This window comes from Hyla sarda, chromosome 2, assembly GCF_029499605.1.
Source record: "Hyla sarda isolate aHylSar1 chromosome 2, aHylSar1.hap1, whole genome shotgun sequence".
Taxonomy (NCBI): Eukaryota; Metazoa; Chordata; class Amphibia; order Anura; family Hylidae; genus Hyla; species Hyla sarda.
Window position 1 is genome coordinate 177,334,066 of NC_079190.1, and position 18,355 is coordinate 177,352,420.

Genomic DNA, 18,355 nt, shown 5'->3' on the forward strand with positions numbered 1-18,355 from the left:
TGCTCTGGACAGAGGTATTAGCAGAGAGCACAGTGGTCAGACAGAAAATAACTATACAACTTCCTCTGTAGTATACAGCAGCTGATAAGTACTGTAAGGATTAAGATTTTTAAATAGAAGTAATTTACAAATCTGTTAAAATTTCTGGAGCCAACTGATTTAAAAAAATTTTTTTCCCACTGGAGTACCCCTTTTAAACTAATTTACCACACTTGGCATACAGCCGTATTAAAAGCATCATGCTGTATACTTCTATAGTTGAGTTGCAGTCGCTGACCAATTTTCTAATAGCGGTGGTACATCTGCTTTTGAGGGTGTATCCATAGCCACATGGCTACAAGCAGCTGCTATTTACGTCTGATTGTGTGCACTGTTTGTAAATACACAGGGATGTTGATATTGAGGAAGAGAGGAGTGTGTGGGAATAATTAGCACCTTCTGTTTGGAATCTTCCTAATAAACGCTCTGTTGCCATTCGCTTTAGCTGATCTTAATAGTAGGTCTTTATATACTCAGACAATACAGTCACGCACAGTAATTGGGCTCACGTCTGAACCGCTTTTAAGTCGGCAATTATAAATTTCATTCATAAAAATATGCATCAATGATGCCTAATAAGAAAGGAGAGCGCAAAATACAATAATGATAACTTCTATGTTATAGTTTAACTTTATGTTTGATGTTTTATTGATGATGACCAGTAGATCACTTTTAAGTATTTATTTCCTTTATTTATCTGCTTGTATGGAACTATAGGTTGAATACATATTTACAGACAAGACTGGGACTCTAACCGAAAACAACATGGAGTTTATTGAATGTTGCATTGAGGGTCATGTGTACATACCACACGTCATCTGTAACGGGCAGATCCTTCCTGACTGTATGGGCATTGACATGATTGATTCGTCACCGGGATCTGGAGGAAAAGTATTGCTTTCTTTTCTTTATTTAATATACATATATCCAATTGCATGAAAAGAGAAATGAGGTGCACTCACCACAATTGCTGCTTCATGTGTGTATCTATTCACATCCAAACAAATGAACAGTGCAGGGAGACGACAAGGAGAGGAGGTGAACAAGGGCTACGGACCCGTCTCGCGCTACAAACGCTTCATAAGGCCGCGAGCGGCCTTATGAAGCGCTTGTAGCGCGAGACGGGTCCGTAGCCCTTGTTCACCTCCTCTCCTTGTCGTCTCCCTGCACTGTTCATTTGTTTGGATGTGAATAAAATACACAGATGAAGCAGCAATAGTGGTGAGTGCACCTCATTTCTCTTTTCATGCATGGATTTATGGACTGTACTTTCATGCTATTATAAGGTTTGCACCACCACCCATTGCCTTGGAAGTTAAAGGATTTATCCAGGAAAAAACTTTTTTTTATATATCAACTGGCTCCAGAAAGTTAAACAGATTTGTAAATTACTTCTATTAAAAAATCTTAATCCTTTCAGTACTTATGAGCTTCTGAAGTTAAGGTTGTTCTTTTCTGTCTAAGTGTTCTCTTATGACACGTGTCTCAGGAACCGCCCAGTTTTGAAGAGGTTTGCTATGGGGATTTGCTTCTAAACTGGGCGGTTCCCGAGACACGTGTCATAAGAGAACACTTAGACAGAAAAGAACAACCTTAACTTCTGAAGCTCATAAGTACTGAAAGGATTAAGATTTTTTAATAGAGGTAATATACAAATCTGTTTAACTTTCTGGAGCCAGTTGATATATAAAAAAAGTTTTTTCCTGGATAACCCCTTTAAGCTGCGGGATTGTGTCCACCAATTAGACATCCAACAGGTGCATGTTATAGCCAGTGCCAGGCTGTCTCGTTCTTCTGTGCTATTGACTAATATACATATATGTTTGTTACCGACGCAATGGTAGTACCCAGATAGACGAGTACAGTATGGGTCTATATAATTATACTTACAGTATTACTGATCCATACCACACAAATACTGCTTCTTACCACTTGAATGAGGCCTATGACTGGGTTCACATGTCATGTTTTGGCTCATTTTGGTCAGTTTTTTTTTAACCAAATCAGAAGTGGCTTTATGTTGAGCATAGAATTATTACCAAACACAATACTACACAGTAAAAGGGTTCTTAGACTTATTAGACTTGGTGGCACCATATGGAGTAGAAACCATTAATAAAATATTAATCCTTTTTTGTTTCTTTTTTACTTTATTATCCTAGGAGAGAGAAGAACTTTTCTTCCGTGCGCTCTGCCTATGCCACACTGTGCAAGTCAAAGATGAGGACCATGCTGATGGTGAAAGGAAATCTTGTCAATCTAGCAAATCCAGTGTGTACATTTCTTCCTCTCCTGATGAAGTAGCTCTTGTTGAGGGTATACAACGGTAAAGATTTATTTATGAAAAAGTGTATTCTCATGTATTACTAAAATCAGGTCTTACACATGTTCAGTTTAGTAAATATCTGCACTGTAGAGGATTGAGGCACATAGGCTATCCTATTTGAAAGTTTGGATAGTATATTTTGGAATGCTTCTATTCAGCTATATCTGCTTTGGAGACACCATCTCAGATTCTATCCAAAACCCCAAACAATAGAAATGCAGCATTCAGGATTTTCCTTCCAGTGAAAGGATGGACATTTTGCTGAAAACCCGATAGACCAGTAATTTGGGTCCATTGGGCACTGTTCCAACGTGGAGTTATTTCTCCATTATTATTTTTTTCATTATTATTCTGCTCCATTGACAGCGAACATTAAAATAATGTTTTTTTTTACAGCATTTAGAAATATGCTGTGGTTCTAAGTTGCCCATCTGTACCCATTGATCACCCTTCTTCTGTAAAAGCTGCATGTTAGTTATATTATCTTTGCAACGCTTTCATGTGCGATATGGTACAAGTATTTAAGTTTTATGGGGTCCTGTACGAGTAATAATTCCTTTATAGCGCCAACATATTCCACAACTCTGTACAAAGATTCTCATAGCCCGATGTCGGGGCACGGCAAGTACACATTTTGTTACTTTTAAATGGGCCCTGTCATTTGCAAAACATTTTATATAATGTAGATGATAATATATGTGGATTTGTAATATACATTGGTTAAAAAAAAATTGTATATTTTTGGGTGAAAAAAGCTGTCACTGCAGCTATTGCCTGTGTGTCTCTGTGAAGAGTCCAAGTACAGGAAGTGAGGGCAGGACAAGCAGGGCTCTGTGCACTGAGGACAAGCAGGGGGCTCTGTGCACTGAGGACAAGCAGGGCTCTGTACACTGAGGACAAGCAGGGCTCTGTACACTGAGGACAAGCAGGGCTCTGTACACTGAGGACAAGCAGGGCTCTGTGCACTGAGGACAAGCAGGGCTCTGTACACTGAGGACAAGCAGGGCTCTGTACACTTAGGACAAGCAGGGCTCTGTGCACTGAGAACAAGCAGGGGGCTCTGTGCACTTAGGACAAGCAGGGCTCTGTACAATGAGGACAAGCAGGGCTCTGTACACTGAGGACAAGCAGGGCTCTGTACAGTGAGGACAAGCAGGGCTCTGTACACTGAGGACAAGCAGGGCTCTGTACACTGAGGACAAGCAGGGCTCTGTACACTGAGGACAAGCAGGGCTCTGTACAGTGAGGACAAACAGGGCTCTGTACAGTGAGGACAAGCTGGGCTCTGTACAGTGAGGACAAGCAGGGCTCTGTACAGTGAGGACAAGCAGGGCTCTGTACAGTGAGGACAAGCAGGGCTCTGTGCACTGAGGACAAGCAGGGCTCTGTGCACTGAGGACATACAGGGCTCTGTACACTGAGGACAAGCAGGGCGCTGTACACTGAGGACAAGCAGGGCGCTGTACACTGAGGACAAGCAGGGCTCTGTACACTGAGGACAAGCAGGGCTCTTTACACTGAGGACAAGCAGGGGACTCTGTGCACTGAGGACAAGCAGGGCTCTGTACACTGAGGACAAGCAGGGCTCTGTACACTGAGGACAAGCAGGGCTCTGTACACTGAGGACAAGCAGGGCTCTGTACACTGAGGACAAGCAGGGCTCTGTACACTGAGGACAAACAGGGCTCTGTACACTGAGGACAAACAGGGGGCTCTGTGCACTGAGGACAAACAGGGGGCTCTGTGTATTGAGGACAAGCAGGGGGCGCTGTGCACTGAGGCTCTATGACATGTCTCCGCCTCACACAGCAGGCTGATTGACAAGCCGGGAGCCTTCACAGTCCTGCTTGTCCACCCACACTTCCTGTATTTTGTCCCTGCCAAGACACACAGGCAATAGCTGCAGGGACAAGACAGTATTTTTTTACCCAAAAATGTACACCTGTCTTAACCAAGGTATATTACAAATGTACATATGTTATTATCTACATGATGTAAAAAGTTTTTGCAAATGACAGGTACCCTTTAAGCATCCATCAGGGGAAATAAAGTTGTAAAGTTTTGGACGTATAAACATGTGACCTGTCTTTCTTCTTTTAGACTTGGCTATACATTTCTGAAACTAAAGGACAATTACATGGAAATCTGTAATAGGGAAAATGACATTGAAAGGTATGGTACTGGAGTCAGCAGATTCACTGGTCACAATGATATGAAATTGCTAGTGAATTATTATCTTTAGTCATATAGGAAATAAAGAAATCTAATGAAAATAAATATACGATGGCTGCAGCTGGACATGTAATTTTACACTTCCCTAGTTCTTTAGCACTGATCCATGTGGACTTTATGGCTTATGTTCAGCAGGATCCATGAATAATACAGCAAATGTCAGAGACTCATTCAGAAATAGAAACCATGAATCTAGGTTAAGCTGCTGAGGCATTTACTATAGAGACATTAATACGTTATAATGGCTGATGCTCATTGACCTGTGCTAGCCAGGCTACTGTACAAAGGGGAATACATATATATACTTAATAATAAAAGTTTTAGGAGTATATTAAACTGAAGAATGTTCTAAAATAGAAACTTGTAGCTTATAGTAAACAGGGATGATTGCATCGGACAGGTGACCTTTCAAGGTATCCTGACCACACTCTTCAAGTCTATACATTTAAAGTATTTTTGTTATTTAATACAACTTTTCACATCATAGAGACAGGAGAAAAGTTTTTATTGTTGACCTCTGGGTGCTTAGATCCCCAATGATTTCTAGAACGAGAGGGAGAAGGGGTCAGCTAAGCGACTGTCTCTTGTGCGTCCCCTTGCGAGAAGACAAAGGCTGCATAGACTTTCTATAGAATCTGTCTTCTGCCAGCAAGAAGAGAGATGAAGAGAGAAGTGCTTAGTTAAGCGCTTCTCCCCATTCGTTCTAGTGATCTCAGCACCCCCGCACCCCACCAATAAAAACCATTGACATGTCGGTCTATTTTTAAATAAAAACAACACTTTAATCCACTTCTGTGAATTGGGAAAAAGTTTATCTAAAGCGGAGTGCCAATTTAAAGTTACAGTGCTTTGTGGCTGTGGCATAGATGAGGCTAGTTATATTGCCACCACCATTTTCACTGTGAAGTCTGTAGATTAGCATTTAGAGTTGAAGACCATATGTAGAGGAGGCTTTGGTTAAGGCCCATATATCTTACAATCACAGATATTCATGTTGGCGATTGGTGACATAATCGCTCTAAGGGAATTCATAGAAGTTGCAAATAAGTATTTCTACAAAACGCCACCGGCTAAATATTTGATTTAAATGTGTGGATCTTCATATACTGCAATACACACCTGTAATAGATAGTTGGCGGATTAGGTGTGATTAGAGTAGGGGTTTACCGAGTAGCCAATTCAAGCTTCCAACATGATACCCACCCAGTTAATGAATGTTCTTCAGTCAGTCGGAATAACTGTTTAGGTTTAAGTGGTTGCCTGACTTATTAAAAAATATGGCCAGTGCCTAAGATAGAGCTAAAGAACCTCTCTTTTCCCCTTTCATCCTAATCGCTGGCTTTGTTAACAGCAGCCAGTCACTGGCCTCACTGGTCTTGTGGTATATACCTCTGAGGCCAGTGAGTGACTGCAGTGGTGACGTGGGTATACAGCACATCATTGCTATAGCCTTGTAAGGAAAAAAAGGCCGCAAGAACCAAAGCACCAGAGCTGGACAAATCAAAGGATAAAAAGGGGAATATAGATTTTATTTTCCATAGTAGCTCAATCCTAAACACTGGCCAGTATTTTATATAAGTCATTTTTGTGCATGCCTGGACATTATCATTCACATCTACCAATCATCTGCTTGTGTAAATGGACTTTTAGACCTTCTTCACTAATAAGCCAGCTGGCTGTAAGATTTGGTGTCCAGGGCAGATTTATTGCCCCTGAGGCATTGTTAATCAGAGCAACATGTACCTATTATATTAAGGCCCTGTTTACATCTGCATTGTGGGCTCCGTTCGCTGATTCCATCTGATGCATGCACCGAAATTTCTGTCAAAACAATAGACACCATGGGGGAGATTTATCAAAATCTGTGCAAACGGAAAAGTTGCCCAGTTACCCATAGCAACCAATCAGATCGCTTCTTTCATTTGGCAGAGGCCTTGTTATAAATGAAAGAAACAAGCTGATTCTTTACTATGGGCAACTTTTCCTCTGCACAGGTTTTGATAACTCTCCCCCCATGACAGTATGTAATGGACCCCATTATAAGTCTTTGTGGTCCATTATGTGCTGGCGATATGTGTCATGCACTGCATCCAGCACCATAGCCCAGATATATTGCCCATAACAGCCAATCACAGCTCAGCTTTTATATATTAATGAGCTCTGGTAAAATTAAAGCTGAGCTGTGATTGGTTGTTATGGGCAAAACCAGGGAGTTTTGGTTCCAGACAGAATAATAAATCTGAGCCAAGTCTTGGTTTCCATCATAAACTGACACCACAACACACAGCCTTAGTTGGCCTACATGTAGGATGTTCTGTAAGGGCTGCCGATAACTTCTGTTGGTTTATAGCCCTATCCTGAAGTTGGTCAAACATGAGGATATGACTAAGTAACCAAATAACTTTTTGTTACTTTCTTCTCTTGTCAATTCACAGATTCCAATTGTTACAAGTATTGACATTTGATTCTGTACGAAGACGTATGAGTGTCATAGTGAAATCAGTCTCAGGTAGAGAACTAATGTTGGACTAATCATTGTTGACATGGTATTTTATCACTTTGTGTAATGTTTCCATGCATAAAGATATTGTTCTGTTTCTAACAATGTACTAAAAAGTGCCGTCCCTCTAGGCTGAATGATGTGTCGGATGACATCATTACTGAATGTATTAGTCATGTCTTCCTAAAGACTAATGGAATATGCAGGCCAACATATCCATTATGCCCTTTATGTCTGTTTAATATGGTGGTTTTGGTTAACCCCAACTCAGCCCTAACCTAACTGTAATTATTGGTGTGGAATGTCTACTCTCTCTGTCTGGAATGCAGATTAGCAACGTAGCAGAAAAGGGCGTACATACTACAGTGCGTAGCGGCACTCCCATGTACAGCGGGCACAGTTTTCAAATAGATTAATAGCCACAAGATTATGCAGATAAACAACAGCTTTACCCGCAGAACAGTAAGCCTATTAATATTATGCTTTGTGGACAGTCTACATACCCCTGTTAAAATCCCAGGTTCTTGTGATGTTAAAAATTGGACAAAGATGAACCATGCCAGAACTTTTTCCACCTTTAATGTGACCTATTACAAGAACAATTCAATTTCAAGACAAACTGAAATCTTTGAGGGGGAGAAAAAAAATAATAACACACTATAACCAGGTTGCATAAGTGTGCACACCATTAAACTAATACTTACAATCTTTTTGGGTAGGAATCTATTAGCATGGCACATCATGATGTGGCAGTATTTGCCCAATCTTCCTTGCAAAAGCGCTCCAAATCTGTCAGATTGTGAGGACATAATTCCCTCCACCCTGACTAAGGTCCTGGTTCCACAGAAGAAAAACAGCCTCAAAGTATGATGCTGCCACCACAATGCTTCAATGTGGGTATGGTGCTCTTTGGGCGATGTGCAGAATTGTTTTTTAAACCCCTTAAGAACAAAGCGGGTTTTGGCCGTGAGGGCGAGTCCAGTTTTCATTTTTGATTTTCATTATTTCCGCCTTGCATTTTAAGAGCAATAACTCTTTTATTTTTATAAGAAACTGGATGTCCAGCGCCAGGATTCGTGCAAAACAGATTCTTTTAATGCTTAAAATGCCATAACAGGGGTCAATGTGACGCGTTTCAGGTGCGTTAGCACCCTTAATCGTACATTGTACTTAATGTACGATTAAGGGTGCTAACGCACCTGAAACGCGTCACATTGACCCCTGTTATGGCATTTTAAGAATTAAAGAATCTGTTTTGCACGAATCCTGGCGCTGGACATCCAGTTTCTTTTTTGCCTAAGTGGTGCTGCCTCGCACAGTCCGTGCGCCTGGGGCCCTGGAGGGTGAGCTGAGAATTCCATTACTTCTTTTATTTTTATAGTCTCAGACCCATATAAGGTTTTTTGAGTGAGGAGTTATACTTTGTAAAGAAAAATTCCATTTACCGTAAAATATATAAAATATATGACAAAAAAATGATAGATATATATATCAAATTTTTTATTTATTTATTTATTTATTTATTTTTTGGGGGGGGGGGAGGGAGTCCACACAATTTTGCAACATTCAAGCAGTGCATTTACAGTAATGTTCTATTTATTCTGTAGGTCAGTGCGATGCTCATATGTAAATAGATTGTTGTACTACTTTACAAAAAAGTCAACATTTTTGAACAAAATTGAGTATGCTTAATATTGTCCTGTTCTGACCTCTAGAACTTTATTTTTCCGTATATGGGGCTGTGTAATTATTTTTGCACCGTAGTAGTTTTTATCGGTACCATTTTTGTTTTGATGGGACTTTTTGATCGCTTTTTATAAAAAAAAATTCGGATATGATGTGACCAAAAACAGCAATTTTTAACAAGGCCTCTGCAAAATGAAAAAAGCAATCTGATTGGTTGCTATGGGCAACTCAGCAACTTTTCCTCTGGACACATTTTGATAAATCTCCCCCTACATAATATTAGTTTTAACATTTTTGCATGCGGCAATACAATTTTTTTTCAATAATTTATAACCTTTTTTTATTTGTAAAATGTGAAAAAGGAGGGGTGATTTAATTTTATTTATTAGTGGAGGGGCTTATTTACATCTTTAACACATTTTTTTTATAACTTCTTCAATCCATATAGGGGACTATTGTATGCAGTCCTTAGATTGCTAATTCCTCCTCCTCTAGTAGAGTGCAGGCATGTTGGAGTCTTAAGTATTTTATACATACAATGCTTTATAGTTCTTAAAGGGGTACTCATGTGGAAAAAAAAATTCAAATCAACTGATGCCATAAAATTAAACAGATTTGTAAATTACTTCTATTAAAAAATCTTAATCCTTCCAGTACTTATTGGCTGCTGTATACTACAGATATACTTCAGAGAAATTAGAAGCCTGACCACAGTGCTGTCTGCTGACACCTCTGTCCATGTCAGGAACTGTCCAGAGCAGGATAGGTTTTCTATGGGGATATGCTTCTAATCTGGACAGTTCCTGACATGGACAGAGGTGTCAGCAGAGAGCACTGTTGTCAAACTGGAAAGAACTTCGTAAATTTCTCTGTAATATTCAGCAGCTGATAAGTACTGGAAGGATTAAGATTTTTAAATAGACGTAATTTACACATCTGATTAACTTTCTGGCACCAGTTGATTTGGAAAAAAAAAATTCCACTTGTTTCCACCGGAGTTCCCCTTTAACTACTGTTGGTGATTTTCAGGGATACTTTGTTGTTTGATTATGATTTGTTTTTCCTGGAGCGGCTGAGGAATTGCTTTGCTCATACCACACCATTCTTTGTATAAAGCTTGGGTGTGTCGTTATGTTACACATAATGAAAAGTTTACAGTTCTGGCCTTGGAGCAAATGATCCTGAACTGCACTCAGGGGTTAGTCATTAAGGTGTGAAAGCAGAATTGTATTTTTTGTACACTTTTGACATGCCTCGAAGCATTACTCATTCACTGTGTTCCCAGCTAGGGGGAGATTACTCACATTCCTTCTTTGCTTACAGGTGACATATTCCTATTTTGCAAAGGAGCAGATTCTTCTATATTTCCCAGAGTCAGAGAAGGGAAAGTCGATCAAATTCGATCCAGAGTTGAACGCAATGCTGTGGTAATGAATAATGAATGCTTATTTTCTGTTATTACATGTTGTTAAAGGGTTGCCCTTTTGTTGGAAAAACATCTAAATGTTTATATATATATATATATATAAAAAAAAAAAAAAAAAACAATAAAAAAACCACTTCACTTTTTCAGTACCTTGCTTAGATGCTTTGGCGTTTTCCCCGCCATTCTTTGTTTGCAAGATGTCAGCGATAATGTGCAATAGTGGTCTTAGTGCCATAGAATTGCTACTAGCTCTAGCTGCTTATGTGCTTATGCTGGACAGATCACAGGGTGCCATACTGCTGAGATTCCCAGTGATCAGCTGAAGTCAGTAAGCGAGCCTGTTGGAATGTTTTCAGTTCCCTGTATCACCACCACCAGGAAAAATAAAGAATTATAACATATATACATCGATCAGCCATAACTGTAAAACCTATTTGCCTATTATTGTGTAGGTTCCCTTCAAGCCACCAAAAAATACCTTTTAACGCTTCACAAGACATCTAAAGAGGTATCTGGCACCAAGACGTTAGCAGCAGGTCCTTATAAGTTAAGAGGCAGGAACAGCACAAATGCATTGACCAAACCATTACACTGTACAGGGGTCAGCGTGAACACTTTGAGTGGTCCGCCGCTAAGCAGCCCCATACATGGCAGACTAAGATGCACCATGTGTTCTGACACCTTTGTATCATAGCTAGCATTAAAGCGTTACTGTCATTTGTAAAAGCTTTTGATATATTAAAATCTTAGATCAAACCGAGTCTCTGGTCATGTGAGTAATAGCTGACTGAAGTGCACAGCAGCACTCTTCACTGCCTGGGTGGCTGTCCAGTTCAACTTTTTACTCCATAGACTAATGCAGCAAACAAGTCTGATTTGTTTCTGCTTCCAACACACCAGCTTTATGAACTGACTGATCTGATCGCTTGCTCCATAAAATATTCTATCATCATCGGTCCCATTATCAAGATAGACCTGTCTCACAATACTGACCTAAAATATGTACATAATACAGATGAACTGGCATCAATAGGACATCAGTAATGTTTCAATAGTGCATCTGATTTCTGAACAATAAATACAAATGGGCTGTTTTCTAGGCTGGTTTTACACAGTGGTTTTTGCTTACAAATACTGATGCAAAATACTGAGCTAAATACTGTTGTGTGAAATTAGCCAGGCTAGAAATTGAGCTACACTTTGAAAAACTAATGCAAAGTAGATAATATACTACCAAAATACAGATGCAATACAGATAAAATATAAAAACACATATAGATGCATAGATACGTTAATCTACTTTTATTCACCAATGTGAATAGCCCCATATATTATCATTAGCTCTGTATCACGGTCCACATTAAATCGATGTCCTACAGATACAAAATATACTTGTGTGAAAGCGGCTATAATCAATGTTATCTACTTCACCTCTCGGGGGGTTATGTATTATGGCGGATCAGTGTTTGGTAGAAATATTCCTACAGATTTCTATTTATGTTTGTATAGCAGTCAATATAGTACTGTATATTTTTCATAAATATAAACATTATTGTATAATACATTTTTATTTCTTGTTTTGAAACAAACTGGGAGACAGAAAACACACAACTGAAATTCTATAGTCTAGGAAGGAAATATGCATAAAGATATGTGCATGAGAAAATGATACGAGCCTAATGACACAAATAGATTGTAAAGCAATTCACATTGGGATGTGGCCAGTGGTTTATACCTGCTACATGTAACATGATCCTATAATTGTTGCGAGTAGTCACAAAATAGAGCTGTTGGCAAGGGAAACATTGGAGGCTATTAGCAATGCCCATATTACTCATGCTGCTCGTAGGAGCATGAAACTACATTACAGTGGTCATAGATTGTGTGATGTAAAATATTTATTTGAAAGCTTACCTGTTCTTTTCCAACTTTTTATATAATGTAGATAAAAATATTTTATGTATATTTGTAATATACATTGGTTAAAAGATGTGTATATTTTTGGGTGAAAAAATGCTGTCTCTGCAGCTAATGCCTGTGTGTCTCTGTGCAGAGACAAAAAATGTGGGAGGATAAGCAGGGCTCTGTACACTGAGGACAAGCAGGGCTCTGTACACTGAGGACAAGCAGGGCTCTGTACACTGAGGACAAGCAGGGCTCTGTACACTGAGGACAAGCAGGGCTCTGTACACTGAGGACAAGCAGGGCTCTGTACACTGAGGACAAGGAGGGCTCTGTACACTGAGGAAAAGCAGGGCTCTGTATGCTGAGGACAAGCACGGCTCTGTATGCTGAGGGCAAGCAGGGCTCTGTACGCTGAGGACAAGCAGGGCTCTGTACTTTGAGGACAAGCAGGGCTCTGTATGCTGAGGACAAGCAGGGCTCTGTACACTGAGGACAAGCAGGGCTCTGTACACTGAGGACAAGCAGGGCTCTGTACACTGAGGACAAGGAGGGCTCTGTACACTGAGGAAAAGCAGGGCTCTGTATGCTGAGGACAAGCACGGCTCTGTATGCTGAGGACAAGCAGGGCTCTGTACGCTGAGGACAAGCAGGGCTCTGTACTTTGAGGACAAGCAGGGCTCTGTATGCTGAGGACAAGCAGGGCTCTGTACACTGAGGACAAGCAGGGCTCTGTACACTGAGGACAAGCAGTGCTCTGTGCAGTGATGACAAGCAGGGCTCTGTACACTGAGAACAAGCAGGGCTCTGTGCAGTGAGGACAAGCAGGGCTCTGTGCAGTGAGGACAAGCAGGGCTCTGTGCAGTGAGGACAAGCAGGGCTCTGTGCACTGAGAACAAGCAGGGCTCTGTACACTGAGGACAAGCAGGGCTCTGTACACTGAGGACAAGCAGGGCTCTATGCAGTGAGGACAAGCAGGGCTCTGTACACTGAGAACAAGCAAGGCTCTGTGCACTGAGGACAAGCAGGGCTCTGTACACTGAGAACAAGCAGGGCTCTTTACACTGAGAACAAGCAGGGCTCTGTGCAGTAAGGACAAGCAGGGCTCTATACACTGAGGACAAGCCAAGTTCTCTATGCACTGAGGACAAGCAGGGCTCTGTGCACTGAGGACAAGCAGGGCTCTAAACACTGAGGACAAGCAGGGCTCTGTACACTGAGAAGAAGCAGGGCTCTGTACACTGAGAACAAGCAGGGCTCTGCAGTGAGGACAAGCAGGGCTCTGTGCACTGAGAACAAGCAGGGCTCTGTGCAGTGAGGACAAGCAGGGCTCTGTACACTGAGGACAAGCAGGGCTCTGTACACTGAGAACAAGCAGGGCTCTGTGCACTGAGGACAAGCAGGGCTCTATACACTGAGAACAAGAAGGGCTCTGCATTGAGAACAAGCAGGGCTCTGTACACTGAGGACAAGCAGGGCTCTGTACACTGAGGACAAGCAGGGCTCTATGCAGTGATGACAAGCAGGGCTCTGTACACTGAGAACAAGCAAGGCTCTGTGCACTGAGGACAAGCAGGGCTCTGTACACTGAGAACAAGCAGGGCTCTTTACACTGAGAACAAGCAGGGCTCTGTGCAGTAAGGACAAGCAGGGCTCTATACACTGAGGACAAGCCAAGTTCTCTATGCACTGAGGACAAGCAGGGCTCTGTGCACTGAGGACAAGCAGGGCTCTGTGCACTGAGGACAAGCAGGGCTCTAAACACTGAGGACAAGCAGGGCTCTGTACACTGAGAACAAGCAGGGCTCTGTACACTGAGAACAAGCAGGGCTCTGCAGTGAGGACAAGCAGGGCTCTGTGCACTGAGAACAAGCAGGGCTCTGTGCAGTGAGGACAAGCAGGGCTCTGTACACTGAGGACAAGCAGGGCTCTGTACACTGAGAACAAGCAGGGCTCTGTGCAGTGAGGACAAGCAGGGCTCTGTACACTGAGGACAAGCAGGGCTCTGTGCACTGAGAAAAAGCAGGGCTTTGTACACTGAGAACAAGCAGGGCTCTGTACACTGAGAACAAGCAGGGCTCTGTACAGTGAGGACAGGCAGGGCTCTATGCAGTGAGGACAAGCAGGGCTCTGTACACTGAGGTCAAGCAGGGCTCTGTGCAGTGAGGACAAGCAGGGCTCTGTGCAGTGAGGACAAGCAGGGCTCTGTGCAGTGAGGACAAGCAGGGCTCTGTGCAGTGAGGACAAGCAGGGCTCTGTGCACTGAGAACAAGCAGGGCTCTGTACACTGAGGACAAGCAGGGCTCTGTACACTGAGGACAAGCAGGGCTCTGTACACTGAGGACAAGCAGGGCTCTATGCACTGAGGACAACCAGGGCTCTGTACACTGAGGATAAGCAGGACTCTGTACACTGAGGACAAGCAGGGCTCTGTGCAGTGAGGACAAGCAGGGCTCTGTGCAGCGAGGACAAGCAGGGCTCTGCATTGAGGACAAGCAGGTCTCTGTGCAGTGAGGACAAGCATGGCTCTGTGCAGTGAGGACAAGCAGGGCTCTGTGCAGTGAGGACAAGCAGGGCTCTATACACTGAGGACAAGCCAGGTTCTCTGTGCACTGAGGACAAGCAGGGCTCTGTGCACTGAGGACAAGCAGGGCTCTGTGCACTGAGGACAAGCAGGGCTCTGCAGTGAGGACAAGCAGGGCTCTGTGCACTGAGAACAAGCAGGGCTCTGTGCAGTGAGGACAAGCAGGGCTCTGTACACTGAGGACAAGCAGGGCTCTGTACACTGAGAACAAGCAGGGCTCTGTGCAGTGAGGACAAGCAGGGCTCTGTACACTGAGGACAAGCAGGGCTCTGTGCACTGAGAAAAAGCAGGGCTTTGTACACTGAGAACAAGCAGGGCTCTGTACACTGAGAACAAGCAGGGCTCTGTACAGTGAGGACAGGCAGGGCTCTATGCAGTGAGGACAAGCAGGGCTCTGTACACTGAGGTCAAGCAGGGCTCTGTGCAGTGAGGACAAGCAGGGCTCTGTGCAGTGAGGACAAGCAGGGCTCTGTGCAGTGAGGACAAGCAGGGCTCTGTGCAGTGAGGACAAGCAGGGCTCTGTGCAGTGAGGACAAGCAGGGCTCTGTGCACTGAGAACAAGCAGGGCTCTGTACACTGAGGACAAGCAGGGCTCTGTACACTGAGGACAAGCAGGGCTCTGTACACTGAGGACAAGCAGGGCTCTATGCACTGAGGACAACCAGGGCTCTGTACACTGAGGATAAGCAGGACTCTGTACACTGAGGACAAGCAGGGCTCTGTGCAGTGAGGACAAGCAGGGCTCTGTGCAGCGAGGACAAGCAGGGCTCTGCATTGAGGACAAGCAGGTCTCTGTGCAGTGAGGACAAGCATGGCTCTGTGCAGTGAGGACAAGCAGGGCTCTGTGCAGTGAGGACAAGCAGGGCTCTATACACTGAGGACAAGCCAGGTTCTCTGTGCACTGAGGACAAGCAGGGCTCTGTGCACTGAGGACAAGCAGGGCTCTGTGCACTGAGGACAAGCAGGGCTCTAAACACTGAGGACAAGCAGGGCTCTGTACACTGAGAACAAGCAGGGCTCTGTACACTGAGAACAAGCAGGGCTCTGCAGTGAGGACAAGCAGGGCTCTGTGCACTGAGAACAAGCAGGGCTCTGTGCAGTGAGGACAAGCAGGGCTCTGTACACTGAGGACAAGCAGGGCTCTATACACTGAGAACAAGCAGGGCTCTGTGCACTGAGGACAAGCAGGGCTCTGTACACTGAGAACAAGCAGGGCTCTGTGCAGTGAGGGCAAGCAGGGCTCTGTACACTGAGGACAAGCCGGGCTCTATGCACTGAGGACAACCAGGGCTCTGTACACTGAGGATAAGCAGGACTCTGTACACTGAGGACAAGCAGGGCTCTGTGCAGTGAGGACAAGCAGGGCTCTGTGCAGCGAGGACAAGTAGGGCTCTGCAGCAAGGACAACCAGGGCTCTGTGCATTGAGGACAAGCAGGGCTCTGTGCAGTGAGGACAAGCATGGCTCTGTGCAGTGAGGACAAGCAGGGCTCTGTGCAGTGAGGACAAGCAGGGCTCTGTACACTGAGAAAAAGCAGGGCTCTTTACACTGAGAACAAGCAGGGCTCTGTGCAGTGAGGACAAGCAGGGCTCTATACACTGAGGACAAGCCAGGTTCTCTATGCACTGAGGACAAGCAGGGCTCTGTACACTGAGGACAAGCAGGGCTCTGTGCAGTGAGGACAAGCAGGGCTCTGTGCAGTGAGGACAAGCAGGGCTCTGTGCAGTGAGGACAAGCAGGGCTCTGTGCAGTGAGGACAAGCAGGGCTCTGTGCAGTGAGGACAAGCAGGGCTCTGTGCACTGAGAACAAGCAGGGCTCTGTACACTGAGGACAAGCAGGGCTCTGTGCACTGAGAACAAGCAGGGCTCTGTGCAGTGAGGACAAGCAGGGCTCTGTGCACTGAGAACAAGCAGGGCTCTGTACACTGAGGACAAGCAGGGCTCTGTACACTGAGGACAAGCAGGGCTCTGTACACTGAGGACAAGCAGGGCTCTGTACACTGAGGACAAGCAGGGCTCTGTACACTGAGGACAAGCAGGGCTCTGTGCACTGAGGACAAGCAGGGCTCTATACACTGAGAACAAGAAGGGCTCTGCATTGAGGACAAGCAGGGCTCTGTAAACTGAGAACAAGCAGGGCTCTGTACACTGAGGACAAGCCGGGCTCTATGCACTGAGGACAACCAGGGCTCTGTACACTGAGGATAAGCAGGACTCTGTACACTGAGGACAAGCAGGGCTCTGTGCAGTGAGGACAAGCAGGGCTCTGTGCAGCGAGGACAAGTAGGGCTCTGTGCAGCAAGGACAACCAGGGCTCTGTGCATTGATGACAAGCAGGGCTCTGTGCAGTGAGGACAAGCATGGCTCTGTGCAGTGAGGACAAGCAGGGCTCTGTGCAGTGAGGACAAGCAGGGCTCTGTGCATTGATGACAAGCAGGGCTCTGTGCAGTGAGGACAAGCTTGGCTCTGTGCAGTGAGGACAAGCAGGGCTCTGTGCACTGAGAACAAGCAGGGCTCTGTGCACTGAGGACAAGCAGGGCTCTGTGCACTGAGAACAAGCAGGGCTCTGTACACTGAGGACAAGCATGGCTCTGTACACTGAGGACAAGCAGGGCTCTGTACACTGAGGACAAGCAGGGCTCTATGCAGTGAGGACAAGCAGGGCTCTGTACACTGAGGACAAGCAGGGCTCTGTACACTGAGGACAAGCAGGGCTCTGTACACTGAGGACAAGCAGGGCTCTGTACACTGAGGACAAGCAGGGCTCTGTACACTGAGGACAAGCAGAGCTCTGTACACTGAGGACAAGCAGGGCTCTGTGCACTGAGAACAAGCAGGGCTCTGTGCACTGAGGACAAGCAGGGCTCTATGCAGTGAGGACAAGCAGGGCTCTGTACACTGAGGACAAGCCGGGCTCTATGCACTGAGGACAACCAGGGCTCTGTACACTGAGGATAAGCAGGACTCTTTACATTGAGGACAAGCAGGGCTCTGTGCAGTGAGGACAAGCAGGGCTCTGTGCAGCGAGGACAAGTAGGGCTCTGTGCAGTGCGGACAAGCAGGGCTCTGCATTGAGGACAAGCAGGGCTCTGTGCAGTGAGGACAAGCAGAGCTCTGTACACTGAGAACAAGCAGGGCTCTGTGCAGTGAGAACAAGCAGGGCTCTGTGCACTGAGGACAAACAGGGCTCTGTGCACTGAGGACAAGCAGGGTTCTGTACACAGAGGACAAGCAGGGTTCTGTACACTGGGACAAGCAGGGTTCTGTACACTGAGGACATCCAGGGCTCTGAGCAGTGTGGACAAGCAGGGCTCTGTACACTGAGGACTAGCAGGGCTCTGTGCACTGAGGACAAGCAGGGCTCTGTGCACTGAGGACAAGCAGGGCTCTGTGAACTGAGGACAAGCAGGGCTCTGTGCACTGAGGACAAGCAGGGCTCTGTGCACTGAGGACAAGCAGGGCTCTGTGCACTGAGGACAAGCAGGGCTCTGTGCACTAAGGACAAGCAGGGTTCTGTGCACTGAGGACAAGAAGAGCTTTGTGCAGTGAGGCTCTGTGACACGCTCCCAGCTCACACAGCAGGCTGACAAGCTAGGAGCCTGAACAGAGCCCTGCGTGTCCTGCCCTCACTTTCTGTATTTTTTCCCAGTTGAGACACACA

At 44.8% G+C, this 18,355-nt stretch overlaps 1 protein-coding gene across 18 annotated transcripts in view; it reads left to right on the forward strand.

Annotated features, from left to right (window-relative positions):
• The window catches only part of ATP11A (ATPase phospholipid transporting 11A), a 268,432-nt gene that overhangs the window by 190,312 nt on the left and 59,765 nt on the right, over nt 1–18,355 (forward strand). For all 18 annotated transcript variants that reach the window (XR_008888568.1, XR_008888571.1, XR_008888572.1 and 15 more), the window contains 5 exons: nt 757–930; nt 2,202–2,365; nt 4,466–4,537; nt 7,033–7,106; nt 10,107–10,210. Coding sequence is in view for 12 of the 18 variants with exons in the window: in XM_056555787.1 (XP_056411762.1) it covers nt 757–930; nt 2,202–2,365; nt 4,466–4,537; nt 7,033–7,106; nt 10,107–10,210 (588 nt within the window). In the remaining 6 variants the exon portion in view is untranslated. The remainder of the gene's footprint in view (nt 1–756; nt 931–2,201; nt 2,366–4,465; nt 4,538–7,032; nt 7,107–10,106; nt 10,211–18,355) is intronic.